The sequence below is a fragment of the Gopherus evgoodei genome, chromosome 2 (assembly GCF_007399415.2).
Source record: "Gopherus evgoodei ecotype Sinaloan lineage chromosome 2, rGopEvg1_v1.p, whole genome shotgun sequence".
In the NCBI taxonomy this organism is placed as follows: Eukaryota; Metazoa; Chordata; order Testudines; family Testudinidae; genus Gopherus; species Gopherus evgoodei.
Genome location: NC_044323.1, coordinates 162,724,836 through 162,746,526, shown reverse-complemented (window position 1 = coordinate 162,746,526; position 21,691 = coordinate 162,724,836). Strand labels below are relative to the sequence as shown.

At 51.6% G+C, this 21,691-nt stretch overlaps 1 protein-coding gene across 4 annotated transcripts in view; it reads left to right on the top strand.

Moving 5' to 3' along the window:
• The window catches only part of FGFR1 (fibroblast growth factor receptor 1), an 83,530-nt gene that overhangs the window by 24,768 nt on the left and 37,071 nt on the right, over positions 1-21,691 (top strand). For 2 of the 4 annotated variants that reach the window (XM_030552206.1, XM_030552205.1), the window contains exons 3-5: positions 15,057-15,320; positions 19,653-19,736; positions 21,475-21,650. In XM_030552206.1, the coding sequence (XP_030408066.1) occupies positions 15,057-15,320; positions 19,653-19,736; positions 21,475-21,650 (524 nt within the window). The remainder of the gene's footprint in view (positions 1-15,056; positions 15,321-19,652; positions 19,737-21,474; positions 21,651-21,691) is intronic. The other 2 variants (XM_030552208.1, XM_030552207.1) reach the window with 1 other exon arrangement.

The window sequence follows — 21,691 nt, the reverse complement described above, 5'->3', positions numbered from 1 at the left end:
GAGCCCTCAGCATGCCTGGGTTCACACAGACTCCAAACCCCTAGCACCTGGCACTGCTGCAGAATCCCAGGTGCAGTCAGTGGAATCTCACCAGCGTGCACCAGCTGAGCAGGAGACCTCTGGGCATCTGCCTGACTCTGCCTTTGCTGCGCAGCAGAACCGGAGAGGCACTGCCAGGCTTGCTGGGGCTGAGAGGCAGCCCTGGGAGAGGTCTGCTCTACCATAAAGCCCCATGCTGGCATTGCCAGTGCGTTTGCCCGGGGAGGGGAGAAGGGCTCAGAGTAGATAACTCTAAAGGTGTAACTCTGCCCGCGCACTGCCACAAGGGACAAGCTTCCCTGCGTGCCAGCTCCTCACAGCTTTTCCCACCGCTTCTCTGACACCACCGGAATCAAGGGACGCTAATCACATCACTGCAGGGTGCAGCACCACAGAGCAGTGACTTGGGGTACATGCTCCTCCTGTTCAGTATTCCATTTGAGCCACATGTGCATCCCACACAGAGTCATTGCTTTGCACAGAGCAGGGCTGCTGCCAATGGGGCCTGTGTATTTCCCTCCCCCAACCCTACCAGAACAGGCCTCAGCTTTCAAGCTACATGTGGTTTCTCCTCTTGTGAGTGACAGTAATTCCTGTGGTTGTGCTGTGCGCAACGGAAGCTGTTTCTCCTCATCACACTTTGGCAGGGGCCAGGGCCTAGGTGATGGCCCAAGAGTTTGGAATTGAAAGATGTCGTGTGGAGGGGGATGGGAGAATGGCAGCCCTCCCCCTGCTGCAGTACTGCAGCCAGGGATCTATTGGCAATCATAACAACAGAAACTTGCAGGGGAGGAGGGAGTGTTTGGGAAGTGTGTTGTGAACCTGTGCTTGGACACCCCCCTTAAGAAACTGCAAATAAATAAATAAATAAATAAAGAGAGAAACTTTTGAAATCAGAGAGAAGCCAATCCCCACCTCTCCTGGTAAGCACTTCCTGTTGGGATTAGCAGAGCTGTTGGGCATGTGTGCACTTTTTCTTCAGGAAATACCTTTAGTAAGCCCTGGTGGGGGTCTCCATGGCAACGGGCGGGAGGACCTGCTGATCTAAGCCATTCAGTTCTTTATTGTTCCCTGCATCTCTTTGTTGGCTGCTTTATTGCAATCACTCTGGCAAACACAGCAGTTTGCACCGATTTGTGAGGGCTGAATGCAGAACTTCTCCATTCTGATGGCCTAGTCTGGCTCAGGGTCATTTGCATGCAAAATCCTTTAAAAAATTTTTTTTAAAAAAGAGCTGGATTGAGAGTCTGTCTGAATACTGAAGGGCTAAAGGTTAATCTGCACTGCTCCCTTCCCTCAACTCTCCTAGCCTGTGTCTCTCCCCGGCTCTGGCCTCTTTAGCCTGCTGAAGAGTTTTCTCCTCTTGCTCTTTTTAAGATTGGGGGCGATGAACATTTTACTTGCTATGAAATTATTTCTCTCTCCTCCCCTTCACCCTCCACACTGAAAGAGGCCAGCTCTTTGGAAAGCTAATGACAGCTATATGAACTTAGTGACATTTACCATCTGGCCTGAACTTGCCAGACTAAACTCAGTTCTTAGTTCCCATTCAAAGTAATAAAAGCTGCGGAGAGCTGGGGATGTTACATCATGCGTATACTTTTCAAACGTGTTTCAAAGCAATTACACATTCCACCTGGGCCAGAATTGCCCCTCCTCCAGCCAGGGATGTCAGGTTTCCCCATAGGATGTCCCTCCCTCACTCGCAGCCCCTAGCCCAGGAATGAGGCACACTCCCTGCAGAAACTCAAGTTACATTCTCAGACTTGGAATTCCAAAAAAAAAAAAAAAGTTTAATGTAAAGGATCTGGCGTTCTTCTCTATTTTGGTCTAGCCCACTGAAGGGCTACCATGTGGTTGGATTTGTACCGTTTCAGTCAATAATCTCACAGCGTGCAGCTTTTTCATGAAAAAACTTATTTTAAGTTTTACCTTTATATTTAGCCCTGGTGTGACCGCTGCTGGAATCCTGTGTCCAGTTCTGGTGCCCACAATTCGAGGAGGATGTTGATAAATCGGAGAGGGTTCAGAGAAGAGCCACGAGAATGATTGAAGGATTGGAAAACCTGCCTTCTAGTGATAAGCTCAAGGAGCTCAATCGATTTAGCTTAACAAAGAGAAGGTTCAGGGTGACTTGATCGTAGCTTGAGAGTAGCTACCTGGGGAACAAACATTTAATAAAGGGCTCTTCAGTCTAGAAACATAGAACATGAACCAATAGCTGGAAGCTGAACAAATTCAGACGGTAAATAAAGTGCACTTTTTTAAGGGTGAGAGTAATGAACCAGTGGAACAGTTTACCAGGGGCAGTGGCGCATTCTCCATCCCTGGCAATTGGATGTTTTTTCTGAAAGCTCTGTCCTAGGAATTACTTGGGGGAAGTGCTATGATCTGGCTGATCACAGTGGTCCCTCTGGCTTTGGAATCTAGGAAATGCAGCTCCAGGCTGGGTACTTCAGGTAGCAGTTTGGGTGACAGTACATTTGGAGTCGTATAGTTCGTGCCTTTTCAGCCAAGTCTCTCCAAACATTCCTAAAGGAGTTAACGGAGCCGGTGAGACGGGGAAGGACCTGGTTGATTCCCTTCTGGGGCATAAGGCATCAGCAGCTTACCAGCGCACATTAACCCTGCACAGGGATTGTAGGACAGGAAGTGCAAAGCTCTACATCTAACTGAAACTACAGGGCAATTTAAGGAGGCAGAATTTATTTGCCAATCACGGAGTTTGGCTAGGAGACCAGGGGTAACACCCACACTTACAGAAAGAGCCATCCGCCACGAGGACTGTGGCTTGGCATCTCCTTTGAACAGCAGCAGTGCCGTGCCCGCTAACACATGGAGGGGCGTTGTGTCAATGAGGACTCATTCTTACTTACCAAATTGCCAGCACCACTTCCTGCAGCTCCTAGGCCATCATCCAAGGTCTGTTACCAAGCCAGTGTTTGCTTAGCTTGTGGGAGAGCTAAAAGGGACATGGCTGGCTCTGTGTTAACCATGCAGTCATGGTGTGAGGGTTGCAGGCTGTGGGTCTTCTGGGACACAGGTGGCCTGGATGAAGTGTTTCTTTCCTGAAGGGACACTGATGTTCAGGACGTGTCTTGTCAAATCTCTGGACTCCCAGACCTCAGGCTGGGAAGTGTCAGCGGTAAGTGGAGTTGTTAACGGTGCTTAAGAGCTGAGGCCCATGCAGTGCCCCTGAGTCCATGCGTTGCACTGCCCAGCTCAGAGAGACCTGATGAATGGGAGGTGGGTAGCTTTTCTCTTGACTGGTGTTTCACAATAGTACCTCCAGGTCTCCCCACTTTCCTGAGGGCAAAGACTCCCCACCTTTCCTGCCCCTACCTAGGCAAAGAGGGGGAGGAATGCCACACTGCAACCCTACAGAGTTTTAAATGTTTTTTAATTCTGATATTCCTTCTGTTCCCCCCAGCTCTTCCCAAACATTGGGGGCAGGGGAGCCCTGCCTCTTGTCCTGAGTTGTGATGCATGAGTGACTACCATTGGGTCCATTACAAGGGGACTCCTTCTCTGCTGCCGGGAGCTGCCCAGGTTGCCTGTTCAGTGCCTCCCTGCACAAAGGGAGAAAGACAAAGGTCTAGGAAGAATAGTGGGGAGTTCATCTGGTTTATTAAGCCCTTGCTAGAGTGGGCTGCTTGTTCTGGGATTGCTCTTGTGCCGGAGGAGAAGCTGAACAGTGCACAGTGCAGTTTAGCAGCCAGTGGCTTTGTCCCCCTCTGGAGGAGCTGCACCTGTTGGCTTGTTTTAAGTTACAAAGTAGTAGTGTGTATGAAAGAGACGTTTCAGCCCGACAGAGCCCAGTGATCAAACAGGCTTACCTTAATTAACATGCACCAAGGACAAACCAGCATCACAGCTCACATAGCAGGCAGGCCTCTCCCAAGGGGAGGAGGTGGGGAGCTGTGGGCTCAGAGACTTCTGTGGGAATTATGAGCCAAATGTTCTCATGGGCTGCCTGCTCCTGTAATTCAGCTCCTGCTGATTGCTTGCTGCCTAGGGCCCAATCACTAGCCTCTTAGGCCAGGTCCAGACTAGAGCTTTAAATCGATTTTAAGAGCTTTAAATCGATTTTAAGCTGTAACCGTCCACACTACAGAGTGCATAAAATCGATTTTAAGGGTCCCTAAAATCGATTTTGGAACTCCATCAAAACGAGAGGAGTAACCCCAAAATCGATTTTTTAAAATCGATTTTATGATAGTGTGGACGGCCATCGAAGTTAATGGCCTCCGGGACGTATCCCACAGTGCTCTAGTGGCCGCTCTACACAGGTAAAGGTACTCTTCTGCTGGCCAGGTAAACAGGAAAAGCCCCGGGAACTTTGAAATTCCATTTCCTGCTTGCACAGCGTGGAGCTCTCAGCAGCAGAGAGAACAATGCAGTCTCCTGAAAATAGGAAAAGAGCTCCAGCATGGAGCACACAGGAGTTACAGGATCTGATAGCTGTATGGGGAGAAGAGTCGGTGCTTTCAGAACTGCGCTCGAGCAGAAGAAATGAGAAAACCTTTGAAAAAATTTCTAATGCCATGCGGGAGAGGGGACATACCAGGGACTCGTTACAGTGCCGAGTGAAAGTGAAAGAGCTCAGACAGGCGTATCAGAAGACCAAAGCAGCAAAGGGCAGGTCAGGCTCTGCCCCCAAAACATGCCGGTTCTACGACGAGCTTAACGCAATATTGGGGAACAGCGCAACGACGAACCCCCCCTTGTCTGTTGATTCAGAGGTGGGCGTCGTGATTCCTGCAACTACGGAAGATTTATTTGATGGCGATGATCAGGATGATGAGGACCAAGAGGAGGAGGCTCCAGCAGAGAGCACAGAGCATTTTATCCCCCCAAACAGCCAGGATCTTTTCCTCACCCTTACTGAGGTTCCCTGCCAGCCATCTCAAGGCAGTACTCCAGAAAATGAAGCTGAGGGACCGTCCTCTGGTGAGTGTAATTTTTCTTACGTTTCCTAAAACACTGACCCATGAGGTGGTTTTTAGAAAAGTCTCCATCCTGCTTGTTCGGGGAATGCGAGAGCAAAGCAGGGAAGGAGAGCAGCCTTGCCGCGGTTTGCTCTCCCGTTCCACGAACCACCCAGCAAACCGCAGGCAAGGAGACCTGCTTGTTCGGGGAATGCGAGAGCAAAGCAGGGAAGGAGAGCAGCCTCGCCGCGGTTTGCTCTCCGGTTCCCCGAACCAACCAGCAAACCGCAGGCAAGGAGACCTGCTTGTTCGGGGAATGCGAGAGCAAAGCAGGGAAGGAGAGCAGCCTCGCCGCGGTTTGCTCTCTGGTTCCCCGAACCAACCAGCAAACCGCAGGCAAGGAGACCTGCTTGTTCGGGGAATGCGAGAGCAAAGCAGGGAAGGAGAGCAGCCTCGCCGCGGTTTGCTCTCCCGTTCCACGAACCACCCAGCAAACCGCAGGCAAGGAGACCTGCTTGTTCGGGGAATGCGAGAGCAAAGCAGGGAAGGAGAGCAGCCTCGCCGCGGTTTGCTCTCCGGTTCCCCGAACCAACCAGCAAACCGCAGGCAAGGAGACCTGCTTGTTCGGGGAATGCGAGAGCAAAGCAGGGAAGGAGAGCAGCCTCGCCGCGGTTTGCTCTCCCGTTCCACGAACCACCCAGCAAACCGCAGGCAAGGAGACCTGCTTGTTCGGGGAATGCGAGAGCAAAGCAGGGAAGGAGAGCAGCCTTGCCGCGGTTTGCTCTCCCGTTCCACGAACCACCCAGCAAACCGCAGGCAAGGAGACCTGCTTGTTCGGGGAAGGCGAGAGCAAAGCAGGGAAGGAGAGCAGCCTTGCCGCGGTTTGCTCTCCCGTTCCACGAACCACCCAGCAAACCGCAGGCAAGGAGACCTGCTTGTTCGGGGAAGGCGAGAGCAAAGCAGGGAAGGAGAGCAGCTTGATTACCAGTACAATCTACTACAGGGATTACTAGCCATTATTAACTTCCCATTTTCTCCGGACAAGGTCTGTGTGCTTCCCTGACCTGCGTCTGAGCAGAACTCTCTGTCCTCAGCCACAAGCAATAAGTATTAAAGGAATCCTAAGGTGACCTTGTGGTAAAGTAAAATGTTCAAGGTTCGGTAACAGGCACAGGTCAGTGAGGAGAAAGACTGTATGAATGGTTGTGTGAAATGTGTCTCATGATTCTTTTATCACTCTTTCCAAACCCCACCCCCCCACACACAGCTGCACATTTCTCCAGCCTCCCTCTCGCTTCTCATCCACGTGGGGGGGGTATCATAAGAAGATTGAGGAAAAGGAGGACGCGTGAGGACATGTTCACCGAAATTATGGCAGTGACCCGTACAGAGAGAGCTCAGCAGGGAGACTGGAAGCAATTGGTCGCAAAGTACAGGGAGGCTGCCAGTCAACGCGAAGACAGGAGGGACCAACGCGAAGACAGGAGGGACGCCAAAAATGATGTCAGGTGGCAGGAAGATCAGCGCTGGCGAGCAGCAACTCTGGATCTTCTTCGTGATCAGACTGACATCCTCCGTGATATGCTGCAAGAGCTCCGTGGTTTCAGAATGCCCCTACAGCCCGTGTATAACCTCCCTCAGTACTCACCCTGTCCCACACCTTCCAGAACCAGGCGTGTAAGAACGCGTGGGGGAAGGCTCTCTACACCAGCCCCCTCCACTGCTGCGGACACTCCAACCAGAAGGCTTTCATTAGATTGAAAAGCCCTTTGTGTCCTGTTTTTTCCCTCCTCTAATGATCCAAACTTCTCCCATGGCACCTTTGCCTATTTTTACTCTCAGGTCATGCTATTAAGGAAGTGTGACTGTAGTTTGGTAATGAACTGAAGCAAGCAGCTTTGGAAAGCTGCACGGAAGCTAGTTATCAGCATCAGGATTTGACAATTGGGGATATGGGTAATAAAGGGAAAACAAAGAAAGCAGCCATACCGTACCCTGGTCCATGAGAATTCTTGTTCTGTCTACTCTGATGCACTTTCTTCTTTCAAACCTCCCTCCCCCTTCCTCCAAACCTCCCTCGCTCCGTCCCCCATAGAACGCTGAGTTATGAAATTTCAAGCACAGTATTGTAACAACAAGCATGATGCTTGATTGATGAAACGATCTGTTTTTAAATAAAGAACACAATTCTTGTAACACATAGTAATAACTTTATTTTCAATAAAAAAGCAGTTAAGGAAGGTTGCAGGTCCTGTGCCTAGCAGCAGACGGAAGCAGCTAATGGTGGAGGTAGGTAATAATTGGGAAATACAGAATTATATGTTTTCCAATGGACAGCTCTCGCAAGTAAACTAAGCAAGCAATTGAGGAATGCTGCAGGCAAAGTATCTTGCAGCAGCAACACCGCATAGCCGGGGAGGGCAGCAATCAATTGAAAGGAAAATCAGCAGTCAAACTGTACCCTGGCCCATGAGGAAGCTACTTTTCAGTGCTTCTCTGATGCGCACAGCATCCTGGTGAGATCTTCTAATTGCCCTGGTGTCCGGCTGCGCATAATCAGCGGCCAGGTGGTTTACCTCAGTCTCCCACCCCGCTATAAAGGCCTCCCCCTTGCTCTCACAGAGATTGTGGAGCACACAGCAAGCAGCAATGACAAAGGGGATATTGGTTTGGCTAAGATCTGAGCGAGTGAGAAGCGTTCGCCATCTCGCCTTAAGCCTGCCAAATGCACATTCTACCACCATTCTGCACTTGCTCAGCCTGTAATTAAACAACTCCTGAGCACTGTCAAGGCTGCCTGTGTATGGCTTCATTAGCCAGGGCATCAAGGGGTAGGCTGGATCCCCAAGGATAACTATAGGCATTTGGACATCTCCAACTGTTATTCTCTGATCAGGGAAGTAGGTCCCTTGCTGCAGCCGTTTAAACAGTGTAGTGCTCCTGAAGACACGTGCGTCGTGAACCCTTCCTGGCCATCCCACGTGGATGTTGGTGAAACGTCCCTTGTGATCCACCAGGGCTTGCAGAACCATCGAAAAGTACCCCTTGCGGTTAATGTACTGGGCACCCTGGTGTTCCGGTGCCAAAATAGGGATGTGGGTTCCATCTATGGCCCCCCCACAGTTAGGGAATCCCATTGCAGCAAAGCCATCCACAATGGCCTGCACGTTTCCCAGAGTCACAACCTTTCGAAGCAGCAGCTTAATGATTGCTTTGGATACTTCCAGCACAGCAGCCCCAACAGTAGATTTGCCCACTCCAAATTGATTCCCGACTGACCGGTAGCTGTCTGGCGTTGCAAGCTTCCATATGGCTATTGCCACTCGCTTTTCCACTGTGAGGGCTGGTCTCATCCTGGTGTTATGCCGCTTCAGGACAGGAGAAAGCGAGTCACAAAGTTCAAAGAAAGTGCTCTTACGCATGCGAAAGTTCCGCAGCCACTGCGAATCGTCCCACACCTGCAGGACTATGCGGTCCCACCAGTCAGTGCTTGTTTCCCGTGCCCAAAAGTGGCGCGGAACGGGTAGAACCTCACCCATAACCGTCAGGAGCTCCAACGTGCAGGGGCCCGGGGTGTCAGAAAACTCGTTCTCCAGTTCGTCATCGCTGTCGTCCCCACATTCAAGCATTCTCTCTTGCACTTCTGCATCATGGGTCAGCAGTGATAGAACGAGAATGCGTGAATTATTTACAGCATTCGCGATCAAGGACAAGAGCAGACCTGGATCCATGCTTGCTGCAAAATGGCGTTTCCCTCACTGCAGCCAGTAAAAACAGCGCGAACTGACTGTGTGCCGTTTACAGGAAGGGGGGGGGGGCTGTACCCAGAACCACCCAGGACGGGGACTTTGATCCCATCATGCACTGGGCTAGTAACCCATAATTCCAAAGGGCAGGGACCCGTGCAGGAACTGTGGGATAGGTACCCAGAGTGCAACGCTCAGGGAAAACATGGACGCCAGGGAACATGGACGCTCAACATCGATGTAAGTAGCCCTAGTGTGGACGCGCAAAATCGATTTATAAAGCCTGCTTTATAAAATCGATTTTAATAACATCGATTTTACCCTGTAGTATGGACGTGGGCTTAGAGGAATGGTTCTTAGTCAGGGAAAGCTTTAGGGAGGTGTTTTTTGCCCAGCCTACAGCAGGGGTAGGACTTCAGGGGATAGACCAGAAAGCCAATCAAATGTGTTTCCAACTTTCTGTCACCCAGTGCCAAAAGCATCTGTCTGTCCCCTGAGTTGGACCCTGGTCTGCTGCTGCTCCATCCCTGTGTGACATACTCCAGCGATTCACAGTTTGAAAGGCTGTCCTCCCGTACCCTGACCACTCCTCCACCCTGGCCTGGAGGCTGTAGAGTGCCTCTTGCTCTCTAGAGCATACACAAAGTGCAAGCCTAAGCCACCAGTGCTCGCCTCCTTTCAGAGGCGCTCCATCCGTCTGCCCCTGAAGGGCCGACCTGCTGTTGCTTTCAGCAAGGCAGGCAATCTGCTGGGATGCCACAGTCTTGTCCAAAGCAGTTGCATCCACCTCTTGGATTAGCTGCTGCACCCAGGCTGTGCTTCCAGAGACAGTGACGGGGACATGAGTGAATAAACTGCCATCAAAATTAAGCTACCCTGATGCCAGAACTCTTACCCCACCTTGTGCCTTCAATGAAAGTGCATGACCTTGCTGGATTATCTGGATGCTGGGTTTCTAACCCAGCTCCTCTCCTTCCATAGGGGTTAGCTACCTTAGGCATGTTCATTAGCCTGTGAATTCATTTTCCAAGCGTTCCCACCGGGCCTCATGTTCAGCTCTGCTTCTAAGTGCAGAGATGTATCTGGGTTACCAGCCGGCTGCCATGCCTCCTGACTCCCCTCGCTCATCAGCTCCAGCTCAGAGAGAACTCCTGCCCGTCCCGTCCAGCACCTCTGCACTTTGAGCCTGCGTGCTCATGCAGTTAATGTAAAACAGCCTTTGACTTTAAGGAGGTGGGGGGAGGGGCTCTGTTGACTTAGAAACAAGATCTAGCCCCCACTCCCATGCTAATGGCTAACCTTGCCCCCCCAGTTCTAGCCCCTCGCAGAGAAAAAGAAAAACAAGAGCCTGAAAATAAAAAAGCAGCCTCTGCCCCTTGAACCCACCATAGGGATCCCTGCCCGGAGAGAAACAGGTCCCTCGTCAGCCCTGTGTCCATGTTCGTGCATCAAACACCTGTGAAAAATAGCAAACCTGGGTTCTGCATGCAAATGCCCCAGGATATTAGATAAAGCTGATTGTAAATTGTCCTAAAGTTTTGTTCTCCCCCTGACAAATCTTCTCACCAGTCCTGTAGGTCCAGCTGAGACGTGTAAGGATTTGCAGACTATCATAGACTAGCATAGAATTGCTGGCAAGCTTTCTTGAAATTCTTTCCAGGCCAGTTTTATAGGCAATGCCTTGCCCTGGTCCCCAGCACAAACACAGTGCAGAGGGTTTGTACTAGCTCTGGCCTGGTGAACAGCAATATTTTCTTCCTGGCTAACGTCTTTTTACGGGCCCAGAGTTTGTTTAATGGAAGAGGACACGTCCAACATGAACTGGGAATCTGAAGGGTCTAATAATCCCTGTTCTAAATCTCCCCGCATGTACAGCGATCAGATAACTGCACATTAACTGCAGTTGGCAATATTGGAGCAGTCCATGGCACTTCTGGGTGTGACTCCAAACTTCAAAGTCTGATCCATATCAAAGCTTTTGACTCCCTCATATCCCTGGATGCCGGGAGCAGTGGCTGGGTTTAGACTCAAGTGCTAGCAGGACTTTCACAGACAAAGCAAAACCTCACAGTCTAAGTCATATCAGCAATAAACAAGGCACAAAACCAAAGCAAGATGGCCTGGCTTGCAGAGGGGATGAGTGCTCACAGCTCCTCTGTGGCTTCAGTGGGAGACATAGAACACAGGCCGCAAGCCTTCCCTGGGTGATCTGTTTCTATATGAAATAACTGCATGAGATGGATATGATTTAAACTGTACCCTGCTCACCCTACTTGGAAAACAGATGCTAACACAGTTTCAGGGCAAAAAAGATAACAGGGGAAAGTGTCGTCTCCTTATTAGTGTTACTGTCACATGTAGGAGCCCTGGCCATTGACCCACTGTGCCGGGCGCTATACAAACACAAAACAAAAGGACAGTCCCTGCCCCAAAGAGTTTACAATCTGAGGCAAGAGATGACCAATCACATGGACCAACAGGGGTACAGGAGACAGTGTTGGTCAATGTGATGGACTGTGGTCTCAGCTCACCGCAGCCTTGGCTTGTCAAGTTTTGTTATAGACATTCCGGGAAAGGAGGTTTCAAGGAGGCATTTGAAGGTGGATTGTGAGGTAGCTTTGGGGAGAAACTTATAAGCGTCCAGGGCAGAGTGGAAGAGAGCACAAGGCTGCTTGTTTGAAAGTTTAACAAGTGGGCGATGGAGGCTGGAATCATGGGCTGATCAGAGGCAGGAGTAGACGTCTCAGTAGAGAGTGAGAGAGGACAGGTGGGGGGATGACTGTAAATGGCCTTGAAAGTGAGGGCAAGCAGTTTATGTTTGATGCGATGAGGTGAGGCATTTTCATGAGATGGTATCATTTTCTGGAGTGATTTCTTTTGTTGTTGGTCTGTTGTTATTTGTTATTGTTGGAAAGGAGGGAACAGAACAACATTACACTGCAGAGTCCTTTGGTATCTGAGTACATAGATGGGATGGAAATACGCTTTGTAAGGTGCCTGTGACTAATAATTTGAAACACAAAATGCCAGAGCTACTAGAAATGCACATTTCATGAGGTGGTACAAGATCAAGGAAAGCGAGACTGCTTTCCCTGATTACTTAAAGGGTTGCTGTCAGTCTAAAACTCCCATATCAAAAAACTTTTTATTTGTGTTATTGATAAACTTCTGAGGCAATTGGCACCCTGCCCTTGGTGGTTTGAGTTGACAGCACTGCAGGGCGGACGGTGAATTTTCCTCTCGACTAACCAGTCAATTTTTTTTAAATCATGAAAACATTTTGGCTGTTTTCTCTTAAACATTTTCCCCCAAAGCATCTCATATGTGTAAGAAATAAAGAAATGCCTAAAACAACAACAACAACAACAACAACAAAAACAAGACAGGATCTATGGCAGAGAAAAGCAACGTTCCTCTAAATGGACCTTTCCTTTTTTTAAATACTAGAATATTATTTGTATTGCAATTGCGCTTAAGAGACTAGGTCCTTGTTGTCCAAGGTGCTGTACATAAATATAGTCTGTGCCCTGAAGTTGCACTGTTTAAAGGTGTGATTTTAAACCAATGCAAGCCTCTTTGTGGGGGCGGGGGTGTTAACTAAAGTAATTAGAAATTCATTTAAGCTAAACTGAAATAAGTGTCCACACAAGGAGTGACACTAGCTTGATAGTTTAAAAACTTATTTAAGTTAAACTGGTGTAACTTTGTGGATGGGGCAAAACCATGTTGCATTTCAGGATAATTCCTCAGGGCAGCATGGGAAGAAAAGTGCACTTAGCAATCAACACCTTGGCAAGCTTCTTTCAGTGTTGTTTTGTGCTTACGTTGCTGGAGTTGTGTTTTGTATGTGTGTCTGTTTGATGGCTGCAGGGTATGAAGTGCTCAGCTCTATGGGTTCTGGGCAGGAAAGTCATCTGTTGCATACAACTTACCTGTGTGGAGTAGATGGAATCATGCTTGTAGGGGTCAGGTGCTGTAGCCCGAGTCTGCAGCTCTGTGAACAAGTGGCTTTCTGAGCATGATGCTGGGATAATGCCAATGTGCAGAGCACTCCCACTGGTGTCTCTTTATGAGTTCCTTTCTGGGGGAGGGGAAGGGGCATTGCTGTGTGTTTCTAGCAGTATCCACCAGAAAGCTCTTGTCTGTTTGATGGATGAGTGCACTGATAAATTAGCTTAGCACTGGGGCTGGGGGTATGTAATGCCACTCAGGCATTGGGGAGGATGTGGAAAGTCTGACACACACAGAGGAAATCCAATTGATGTTTTGCTCTTGGATTCAATATCACGCTGGTGGAGAAAGCCTCCAAATTGAATTGGAGCCCGAACAGGGCTGATGGGGATGGGAGCAGGTGGGAGGGGCGTGCTCTCATCCTTTCTGACATTGGATGTGAGCTGAACCAAGCCTATGGAGCCATGGACACCTAGGCCATGCCCCAGAGAGATACCCTGACTTTCGCAGTACTCTGCTCTCCCTGGCAGTGCCAGGTATTGCGCCAAGCTAAAGCAGTGATTTGTTTGGCATCGGGGGGTGAGTATCTTCTATGACACCCTGCCTCCTTCCCCCTTTGTTCCTGGCCCTGCAACTCCCAAGTCCTTCCAGCCGTGATGCCTTGAGCAGCTGTGGGGAGAGGGATTGAACCTCTGCAGCGGTAAAGACTTCTCTGCGGGAAGCCCTCATGACATTTCACCCTGTAGGTGATTAGTGTCTTTAGAAGCAATGTCTCCCCCTGAGACTCTGCTCCCCAAGGCTGAGTTTGGGGACTGGGAGAGTGTCCAAGTGGGTCTGTGTGTATTTCAGTGGACACTGCTTTCAAATGATAGGTAGGTGGAATTCAAGGAGCCTCACATGAGCTGCTTCCAGACTGGACTCATCTCAAGTAGCTTTGCTTGGAGCCAGGAGGTGCAGAGTAGTTGGTTTGCCTGTGAAATCTCTGGAGGGCTCTGTTTGTTCTCACACACTCGGAGGTTGCAGCCTTGCTCCTCAGCTACTTTGTATCGGGTGTTCTCTAAAGTGGGAACCGGAGAGGAATCCTGGAACAGGGACCCTGCAAGACAGAGCGGTTTAAAAGGCAGTGCCCGAGGCCCAGCCTCCCAGCCTACATATGCTCAGACAGGCTCTAATGTAGTTGAGAGACAACAGATCAAGTAGAATCGGAGAGTCTTGGAATGAAGAGAAAGGATCTTTGTGCTGCTAAACCAAATGTTGCATTTGATGGCAGCTGCAATTCTCCCATCTTAATAGAGTTGGAAACTTGGAATACTCCAGCCAGCACCTGTTCAACTGAAGGCTCACCTGAGCTGACCCGGCCCAGCCAGGACACTGCTGTTAAGAAAGCATTTACTACTTAGCTTCTACCTTAATGCAGTTCCCTCAATTGATCCTCCTCCTTCTCCCCCTTCCTTAAAATGCTTTAAGCGAAGTGATAATCAGGCAGCATGAAACCTGGCCTGCTTTGCTGGCTGCCATCTCTGAGTTTTGCAGGAAGGGAGAGATTGGGCAGAGTGTGGTGCTCCCAAGGGCAGCCTCTGCATGTGCTCTCTTTCTGGGGGGTTCAGCTACTGGAGAGAGGAGGGGGGCAGGGGAGAGAGTCATGCACAAGCCAAGATTTTCAGAAGTGAGTTGCAATTTTGAGTGACCAACTGAAGATCCCCTGAAAGGAGCCTGATTTTCAGAAAGCGCCCAGCATCGACTCTCTGAAAACCAGGCCCTTTTGAGACATCTCAAATTCCCTTCTGAAAACCTTGGCCAAAGTATTTTCTTATCCTAAGGGGCTGGGCTGAGTGACGCTTGGTAAAAGATCAAAGGGCGCATGAACAGCCTCAACTTCCTTGCTAGTGTCTGGGTTATAAAATGAAGGTGAAATGCTTAATCCTGCTGCAGTTGCTTTTAACCTCTGCCTCTTCTTCCCCTCTCCCCCCTGCTCTGTGGGCTGCGTGGCAGGCCTGCTTGCTGCTATCCTTTTCAGGCTGACAGGTAGGTGAGCTGAATTGTCCTTCGCACCATGCCATCTTCAAGTCACCAGCACGTCCTCACTGGATGCAGCCATCTGCCTGGCAAGTGCGGCACCCTGTTGCAGCTGTCATAGCTGCTTCCCGCACCCATCACCGCAGCTGAACTAAACGGCAGTGGCCAGTCACACTGCACCCCGACACTGCTTCAACAAACCGCCACGTGTGGAAAGCTGAGACCTGCATCCCAGAGCAGGGTTTGGCCTGCAGAGTCGCTGCAGGAGGGTGGCACAGGAGACTCCTTGCAGGACGCACAAATCCCAATAAACGTCCGTTCGCAGCGTGGTTTCCTTTTGTCTCTATTTTCTTTCTCTCTCTCCTAACTCTTCCAGTTCTGTCCAAAGCGAAAATTGAAGTGGAGTCGCATTCGGCTCACCCTGGCGACCTCTTCCAATTGCGCTGCCGGCTACGGTACGATGTCCAGAGCATCAACTGGGTGCGAGACGGGGTCCAGCTGTCAGAGGACAACCGGACGCGCATCTCTGGGGAGGAGGTAGAGGTCAGGGACGCTGTGCCTGAGGACTCAGGGCTCTATGCCTGCATGACCAACAGCCCCTCAGGGAGTGAGACCACCTACTTCTCCGTTAATGTCTCAGGTTCGTAGCAGCCCTGGGGCTGGACACAAAGGGAAGGGGGACCCAGCTGCCATGCTGTAGGGCAGGAAGCAGATTACCTGTGTGGGAACGGGGTGTAAACCTTGTGTGCACACACCTGCAGATGGTCTTATCTTTCTTCTGGTAGCTGCTGGGGCTGTTGTGGTCTGTGGGGCACTAGTCGGGGAACCCTAAAGCTTTACAAAGGCTTGGTGTGCAGCCCGCACCAGAGCATCCCTGTTTGCCCTCTCTGCCGTGTGTCCTGGAGCAGTTCTAGGAATAAGCTGATTCGTTCTCTGTGCCGTGGCACCGCACGTCCATACATCCTGGATGCACATTTGTAGCGTGTTGGACTTCTCGTCCCCCTCCTTTCACTGGCTGTGCTGGCTGCCTCAGTGGGGATGGGCACATGTGGAATGTGGCAGCTTCTTTGACTCATGCCACAGCAGCTGTTCCCCTGGGGCTGATCCTGAAGTGGTATGACTGGGGATACAAGCACCAGGGTAATGGAAATATGTTACACTCACCCAAGGACTCTTTTCAGTGCTTGCTGGAGGAGGTTTGGAGCAAAGGTGTTGCACAGCAGGGTGTATATGGGGGGATTCAGAGCAGTTGCTGGCCTGGCTAGACATGGGAGGCGAGGCCCTAGGGTCAGGTTAGCCACTAAGAAATGTCTGGGGAGTTTTGAGTGGGTTTGCAGACCCCGTCTTGCAGGCTGAGAGGGCAGAGTGCACCTGTGCGTCTGTCTCACAACCTTGGCCCACTGTAGGTAGGTCACGTAGTTGTTCTGAGCCGTGGAAGGTGTGGGAGAAAACTGCCATGGGCTTGTCTCAGGCCAAGGGCAGGAAAAGCCAGCAGGTTTTACTGGGCCAGCTGCATGTTTTGCTGGCTGCTCTGAGTGCTCTGCCGTGTCTCGCGGGGTCACCATGGGGTCTGGTGTGCAGGGTTCATCAGGACACTGCTTGCGAAGGGGAACACCAGGGAGGCAAATGGGAGTCCATCCTCCAGACGACCAACAGCCATTGGGTTTTATTGTCGGCCCTGGAACAATTGGGCGGTGTTCTGAAGAGGAAGGCTGGGAGCATTAGCAGCTGTTCCCAAGCAATCAGCAAGCAGAGCAGGGATAGTGCAGGAGAGAAGGAAGGAGGTGGGTAACTGGGCATTTAGGAATCAAATGAGAATTTCTCAGCAATGCTGGGACCTGCCTACAGAGTGACCCGGGGCCTAACCTTTGACTCTCTGTGAGTGCTATTCCTGCCCAGTTTGCTGCTCCCTGCTGGCAGGTGTCTCTAGGTGTTTGGGCTGCAGAACTGTCAGATAGGTGACTAGATCACAGCCCAAAGGACTGGTCGCCGGCAGAGCCCTGCAGAGCCTATCATTAACGCTCTCTGAGCTGTTTTGGCCCCGTCCATCCTGGGCACGCAGCCATGCTAGCAATAGCCATGGTCCAGCACAGCATTTTCCAGCAGGGGGGTAGCTAGCCAAACTTCGGGCTGATTTCAGTGACTGTCGAGGGAGGCAGATGGTTTTCTAACAACCTCACTAACTAAAAACTTTCTATAGATTTACCCCCCCCCCAGAGAATCTGTATTGTGCTTTCTTAGCCTCTCCCCATGTTGGGTGTGGATGCAGTGGCCCAGCCATGCCTGCCCATCACTCTGTTTGGAAAACGGCTTCAGACATGCTTACAAGCATTAGCCAGGCTCAGATCTAGATTAATTACTCCCTGGGCTGGGCAGTGTCGAGGTACCGTGGTGCCAGATAAATATGATAGCCAGTAAAGAGGAGCTGGATAGGAACTGGTGGCAGAGTGGCTAGAACTAGCATGTCTTGTGGTGGAATTGGAGTGCCTGATGGTGGTTAGGAAGCTGAGCTTCCATATAGGGAGGGGCCCAGGCAGTCTGTACTTACGCGCCTGCAGAACGTCAGCTCTCATGCAAAGATGCATTGGCCATGTCTACATCTAAAATTTTGCAGCGCTGGTTGTTACAGCTGTATTAGTACAGCTGTATAGGGCCAGCGCTGCAGAGTGGCCACACTTACAGCAACCAGCGCTGCAAGTGGTGTTAGATGTGGCCACACTGCAGCGCTGTTGGGCGGCTTCCAGGGGGGTTCCGGGAACGCGAGAGCAAACCGGGGAAGGAGACCAGCTTCGCCGCGGTTTGCTCTCGCGTTCCCGGAGCCACCCTGCAAACCGCAGGGAAGGAGACCTGCTTGCTCGGGGTTCCGGGAACAAGAGAGCAAGCCGGGGAAGGAGACCAGCTTCGCCGCGGTTTGCTCTCTCGTTCCCGGAACCCCGAGCAAGCAGGTCTCCTTCCCTGCGGTTTGCAGGGTGGCTCCGGGAACGCGAGAGCAAACCGCGGCGAAGCTGGTCTCCTTTCCCGGTTTGCTCTCTCGTTCCCCGAACCGCCGAGCAAGCGGTTCTCCTTCCCTGCGGTTTGCAGGGTGGCTCCGGGAACGAGAGAGCAAACCGGGAAAGGAGACCAGCTTCGCCGCGGTTTGCTCTCGCGTTCCCGGAGCCACCCTGCAAACCGCAGGGAAGGAGAACCGCTTGCTCGGCGGTTCGGGGAACGAGAGAGCAAACCGGGAAAGGAGACCAGCTTTGCCGCGGTTTGCTCTCGCGTTCCCGGAGCCACCCTGCAAACCGCAGGGAAGGAGACCTGCTTGCTCGGGGTTCCGGGAAGAGAGAGCAAACCGGGAAAGGAGACCAGCTTGATTACCAGAGGCTTCCTCCTTCCACGGAGGTCAAGAAAAGCGCTGGTAAGTGTCTACATTGGATTACCAGCGCTGGATCACCAGCGCTGGATCCTCTACACCCGAGACAAAACGGGAGTACGGCCAGTGCTGCAAACAGGGAGTTGCAGCGCTGGTGATGCCCTGCAGATGTGTACACCTTCAAAGTTGCAGCGCTGTAACTCCCTCACCAGCGCTGCAACTTTCTGATGTAGACAAGCCCATTGTGTCTCCAGCCGTTGGGGAATGCTTAGAAACGTGACCTGACTGTAACTGCTATAGCATTGTCTGCCTGAGCCTGCAGACAGACTGAACTGATAGCTCCAAGGGGGGTGAGCTGCCATGCATCTCAGTGTCAATTTAAATGTCAATGCTATTAACCATTTCCCTGGTGATCCTTGTAGCAGACACATCCAGCTAGTGCTTATGCCACTACCTCAACCCCTGTCCCTAGGGTCTGAAACCCCCAGCTAATCCCCACACTTCTGCTTTGTCCCCCAGCTCCCTTTCTGCCAATGTAGTGCTGTATTGCCAGTGCCACAGTGCATGGCACACTGAAAGCAGAAATGTGGGACATTACATTGTATGAATTCAGTATGAAAATCGGCAGGGCCAGGCTCCTAGCACTGATCGCGCCACTTCCTGTCCTTCTTAGTTGATGTAAAATCCCTGTGTTCTAACTGAAATGCGGCTGCTGCAGAGCGCTGGGCCTCCTGCATGGTGATACACACCGTGGCCTCTAGGGCCTGCGCCAGGGAGTTAGGCCAGGTTTGCTGCCGAGTCCTTGGGCCGTTGGTTGTGTGTGGGTGGGTGGGAACTCTCAGCCCCTGGTCCTGTCTCGGGCAGGGCTGTTCTGGGCTGCGGTTGCAAGGCCAAGGAGAGAGATGCTGGGACCAGGCTGGGACCAGACTTCCTCCATTCCTCCCTGACCCCAGAACCCATGTATTCAAGTCCCTCCCAGGGCCGAAGGGATGGCTTGTTTTGACCCTCCTTGCTTCCTCTGTCCACATGTTCCTCAGTGCCTGGTGTTGGAACCCCACTGTTACATGAGGTGAAAGCCTGCAAAATGGCATGGACCAGCGAGAAACCTGACAAGTCTGACCCACCCGTGGTGACTGCAGAGCTCTCCGCTGCCCCCTTCATGTGATGACACAGCGCGGGCAGCAAGTCATGTTGCCATGACTTGCTGGTCCCCAGCGTGTGAAATGTACCAGTGAGCATCTGTCTGGGAGGGGCATGCCAGGAAGCCCTCCCTTCCCATTGTCCCCGGGCGTGGAGGAATGGGGAGCTGTTACGTACAGTTCCTAAACTGTGCCTTTTAATTCTGCCCATTGGAGCTGTTCTGCGGTTTGCTCTGGGGCTGTGTTTGTATTAGTGGGAACCCCCTTTGCTGCCTAGACAAGGGAGGTAAATGGCTCCTAGGCAGCCCAATGAATAGCTCCCCTTGTGCAGGACAAGGGGGAGGAAGGGTAAAAGCCACATCCGGGAAGGGAGTGGCTCTGTGCAGCTCTGCTTGGTTCTTCCTGCAGGATGGTAAGTGAGGCAGCTGGAAGCAAAACTGAAACCCGGCCCTCTCTTCTCTTCTCTTCTCTTCTCTTGCAGACGCTCTTCCATCCGCTGAGGATGACGATGACGATGACGACTCCTCCTCGGAGGAGAAGGAGGCAGATAACACCAAACCGAACCGTACGCATGAGACACGATTTGATACCTAACGCAACCTCAGGCAGATACTGCCCTCTCCCAGCTGCTAACTCTCCGGGGGGGAAAGAGTCTTGGCCCCAAAACCTCGGGCGCCGCATTTCATAGGGTGGTGTCTCCTTTTTATTTTTTGTCATTCACTAAAGCAATTTAAGAGTTTTTATGAGAAGCCTAGCCCATTGGCGGGGCCTCGCCCAGCGCTGCCAGGGCCTAGCAGGTGATAGCTCTGGCTGCCAGCAGCCATAGCAAATAGCTGTGAGCTGCATGCTGTTATCCTCTGCTCACCTGTGAGTTTCCCAAAGTGCCCTCACTGCCCCTGCCCCTGCCTGCAGATGTAGAGGGCTGGGAGGAAACGCTCCTGCCTCCAGGCTTCAGCTTGTCATTCATTCACCCAGACCATTATCTGCTTTGGAAATGTCAAGGTCACCTGGGCTGCTGGAGTTGCATGAGACAAAAAGGGTGTCAGCGTGTGAATGCCTCTGAAGGAGCTGGCCATGTGCACATGAGCGGCTGGCTTGGAGCCATGTGCATACATCTACCTAACACTCAGAGCCTGACAAAAGGCCAGCAGCTTGTTCTGGGAAGTGACTCCTGCTCCAGCCAGTCCCACCTGGAGAACGGAGAACGCAAGGGCTCAGGGAGGGCAGAGACCCACCAACTGGGCAGGCCAGGTAAACCTCTAGCTTCCTGGTGTTGCCAATATTCCAGTTAGGAGTGTGTCTACCTGGGGAAATGGACTGGCATAATTATACTGGGAGAAGGATCCTACTGGAGTTATTCTGGTATAACTCACTGGTATAATTTTCCAGAATTAGTGTCCACTGGGGGAGTTATAGTACCCTAACGATAATGGTCTAATTATCCCAGTATAATTATGCCAATAAGTTTCCCCAGGTAGACAAGGCCAAGTTTTGATAAGGGTGCTGCTAAAATACTGTGTGTCTCCTTCTCTTGCCTGATACATGTTCATGATCTGTCTGGTTGGGGTAGGATGTCTTGTCTACAATCCACTGTAGCTCCAGGTTCCTGGCCCACCTGACTGCAGGGTTAAACCAGTGAGGAGGCTCTTCAGTGTTTTTAAAAATCCTGCCCCTTCCCTGTCCACCAAACCCTCCTACTGCAATCACACTCAGATTAGCAGCTGCAGATTCTGCCTCCACGCTCGCAAGGCAAATCCAGCCACGGAGGAGTCCTGGTCCCATCTGAATAGCATAATTGGGGCTGAAAAGGAGCGTATCCCCAGGTGTAGGACAGGCTTCTCCGGTGACCATGTGACACAAGTAATCAAAGACTTTGTAGGCTACTGGAGCCATGATCTCGCCCTGCGACAGGCTGCTGGCTGGGGCCTGGGTTGCACTGCAGAAAGCTGGTGGCCTGTGAATGGGGCCTGGCTGCTCATCCAGCTGAGAGGGGCTCTAGAAAGAACTGATACTAGTGCAGGTGACATCTCTTGAACCTCCCTGGCTCTCCCTTTGGCTGTGTTGGCCCCTCCTCTCCTTCACAGTTTACAACGAACGCCTTTGCAGCCACTCGAGTCTGTTCTTCCCCTAAGCCAGAAGCCGGGGCTGGGGCAGAGGGACGGCATTTTTATCAGTGTGCTCCATTGCATTGGGGGCATTGTGCAGCCTGCAGGGGAAGTTCCAAGCCCACATGGCCCGTTGTGAGGTCCCAGTGCCAGTGTGCCAGAGTCCTTCCCCATGCTGACTCGCCTCTCTCTGCCCAGTGGCTGTGGCTCCTTACTGGACATACCCCGAGAAGATGGAGAAGAAGCTCCATGCTGTCCCAGCTGCCAAAACGGTGAAGTTCAAGTGCCCGTCGAGCGGGACGCCCAGCCCCACGCTGCGCTGGCTGAAGAATGGCAAGGAGTTCAAGCCCGACCACCGCATCGGTGGATACAAGGTGAGCAGGAATAGGGGTACTGTGCAGATAGGGGATATGGA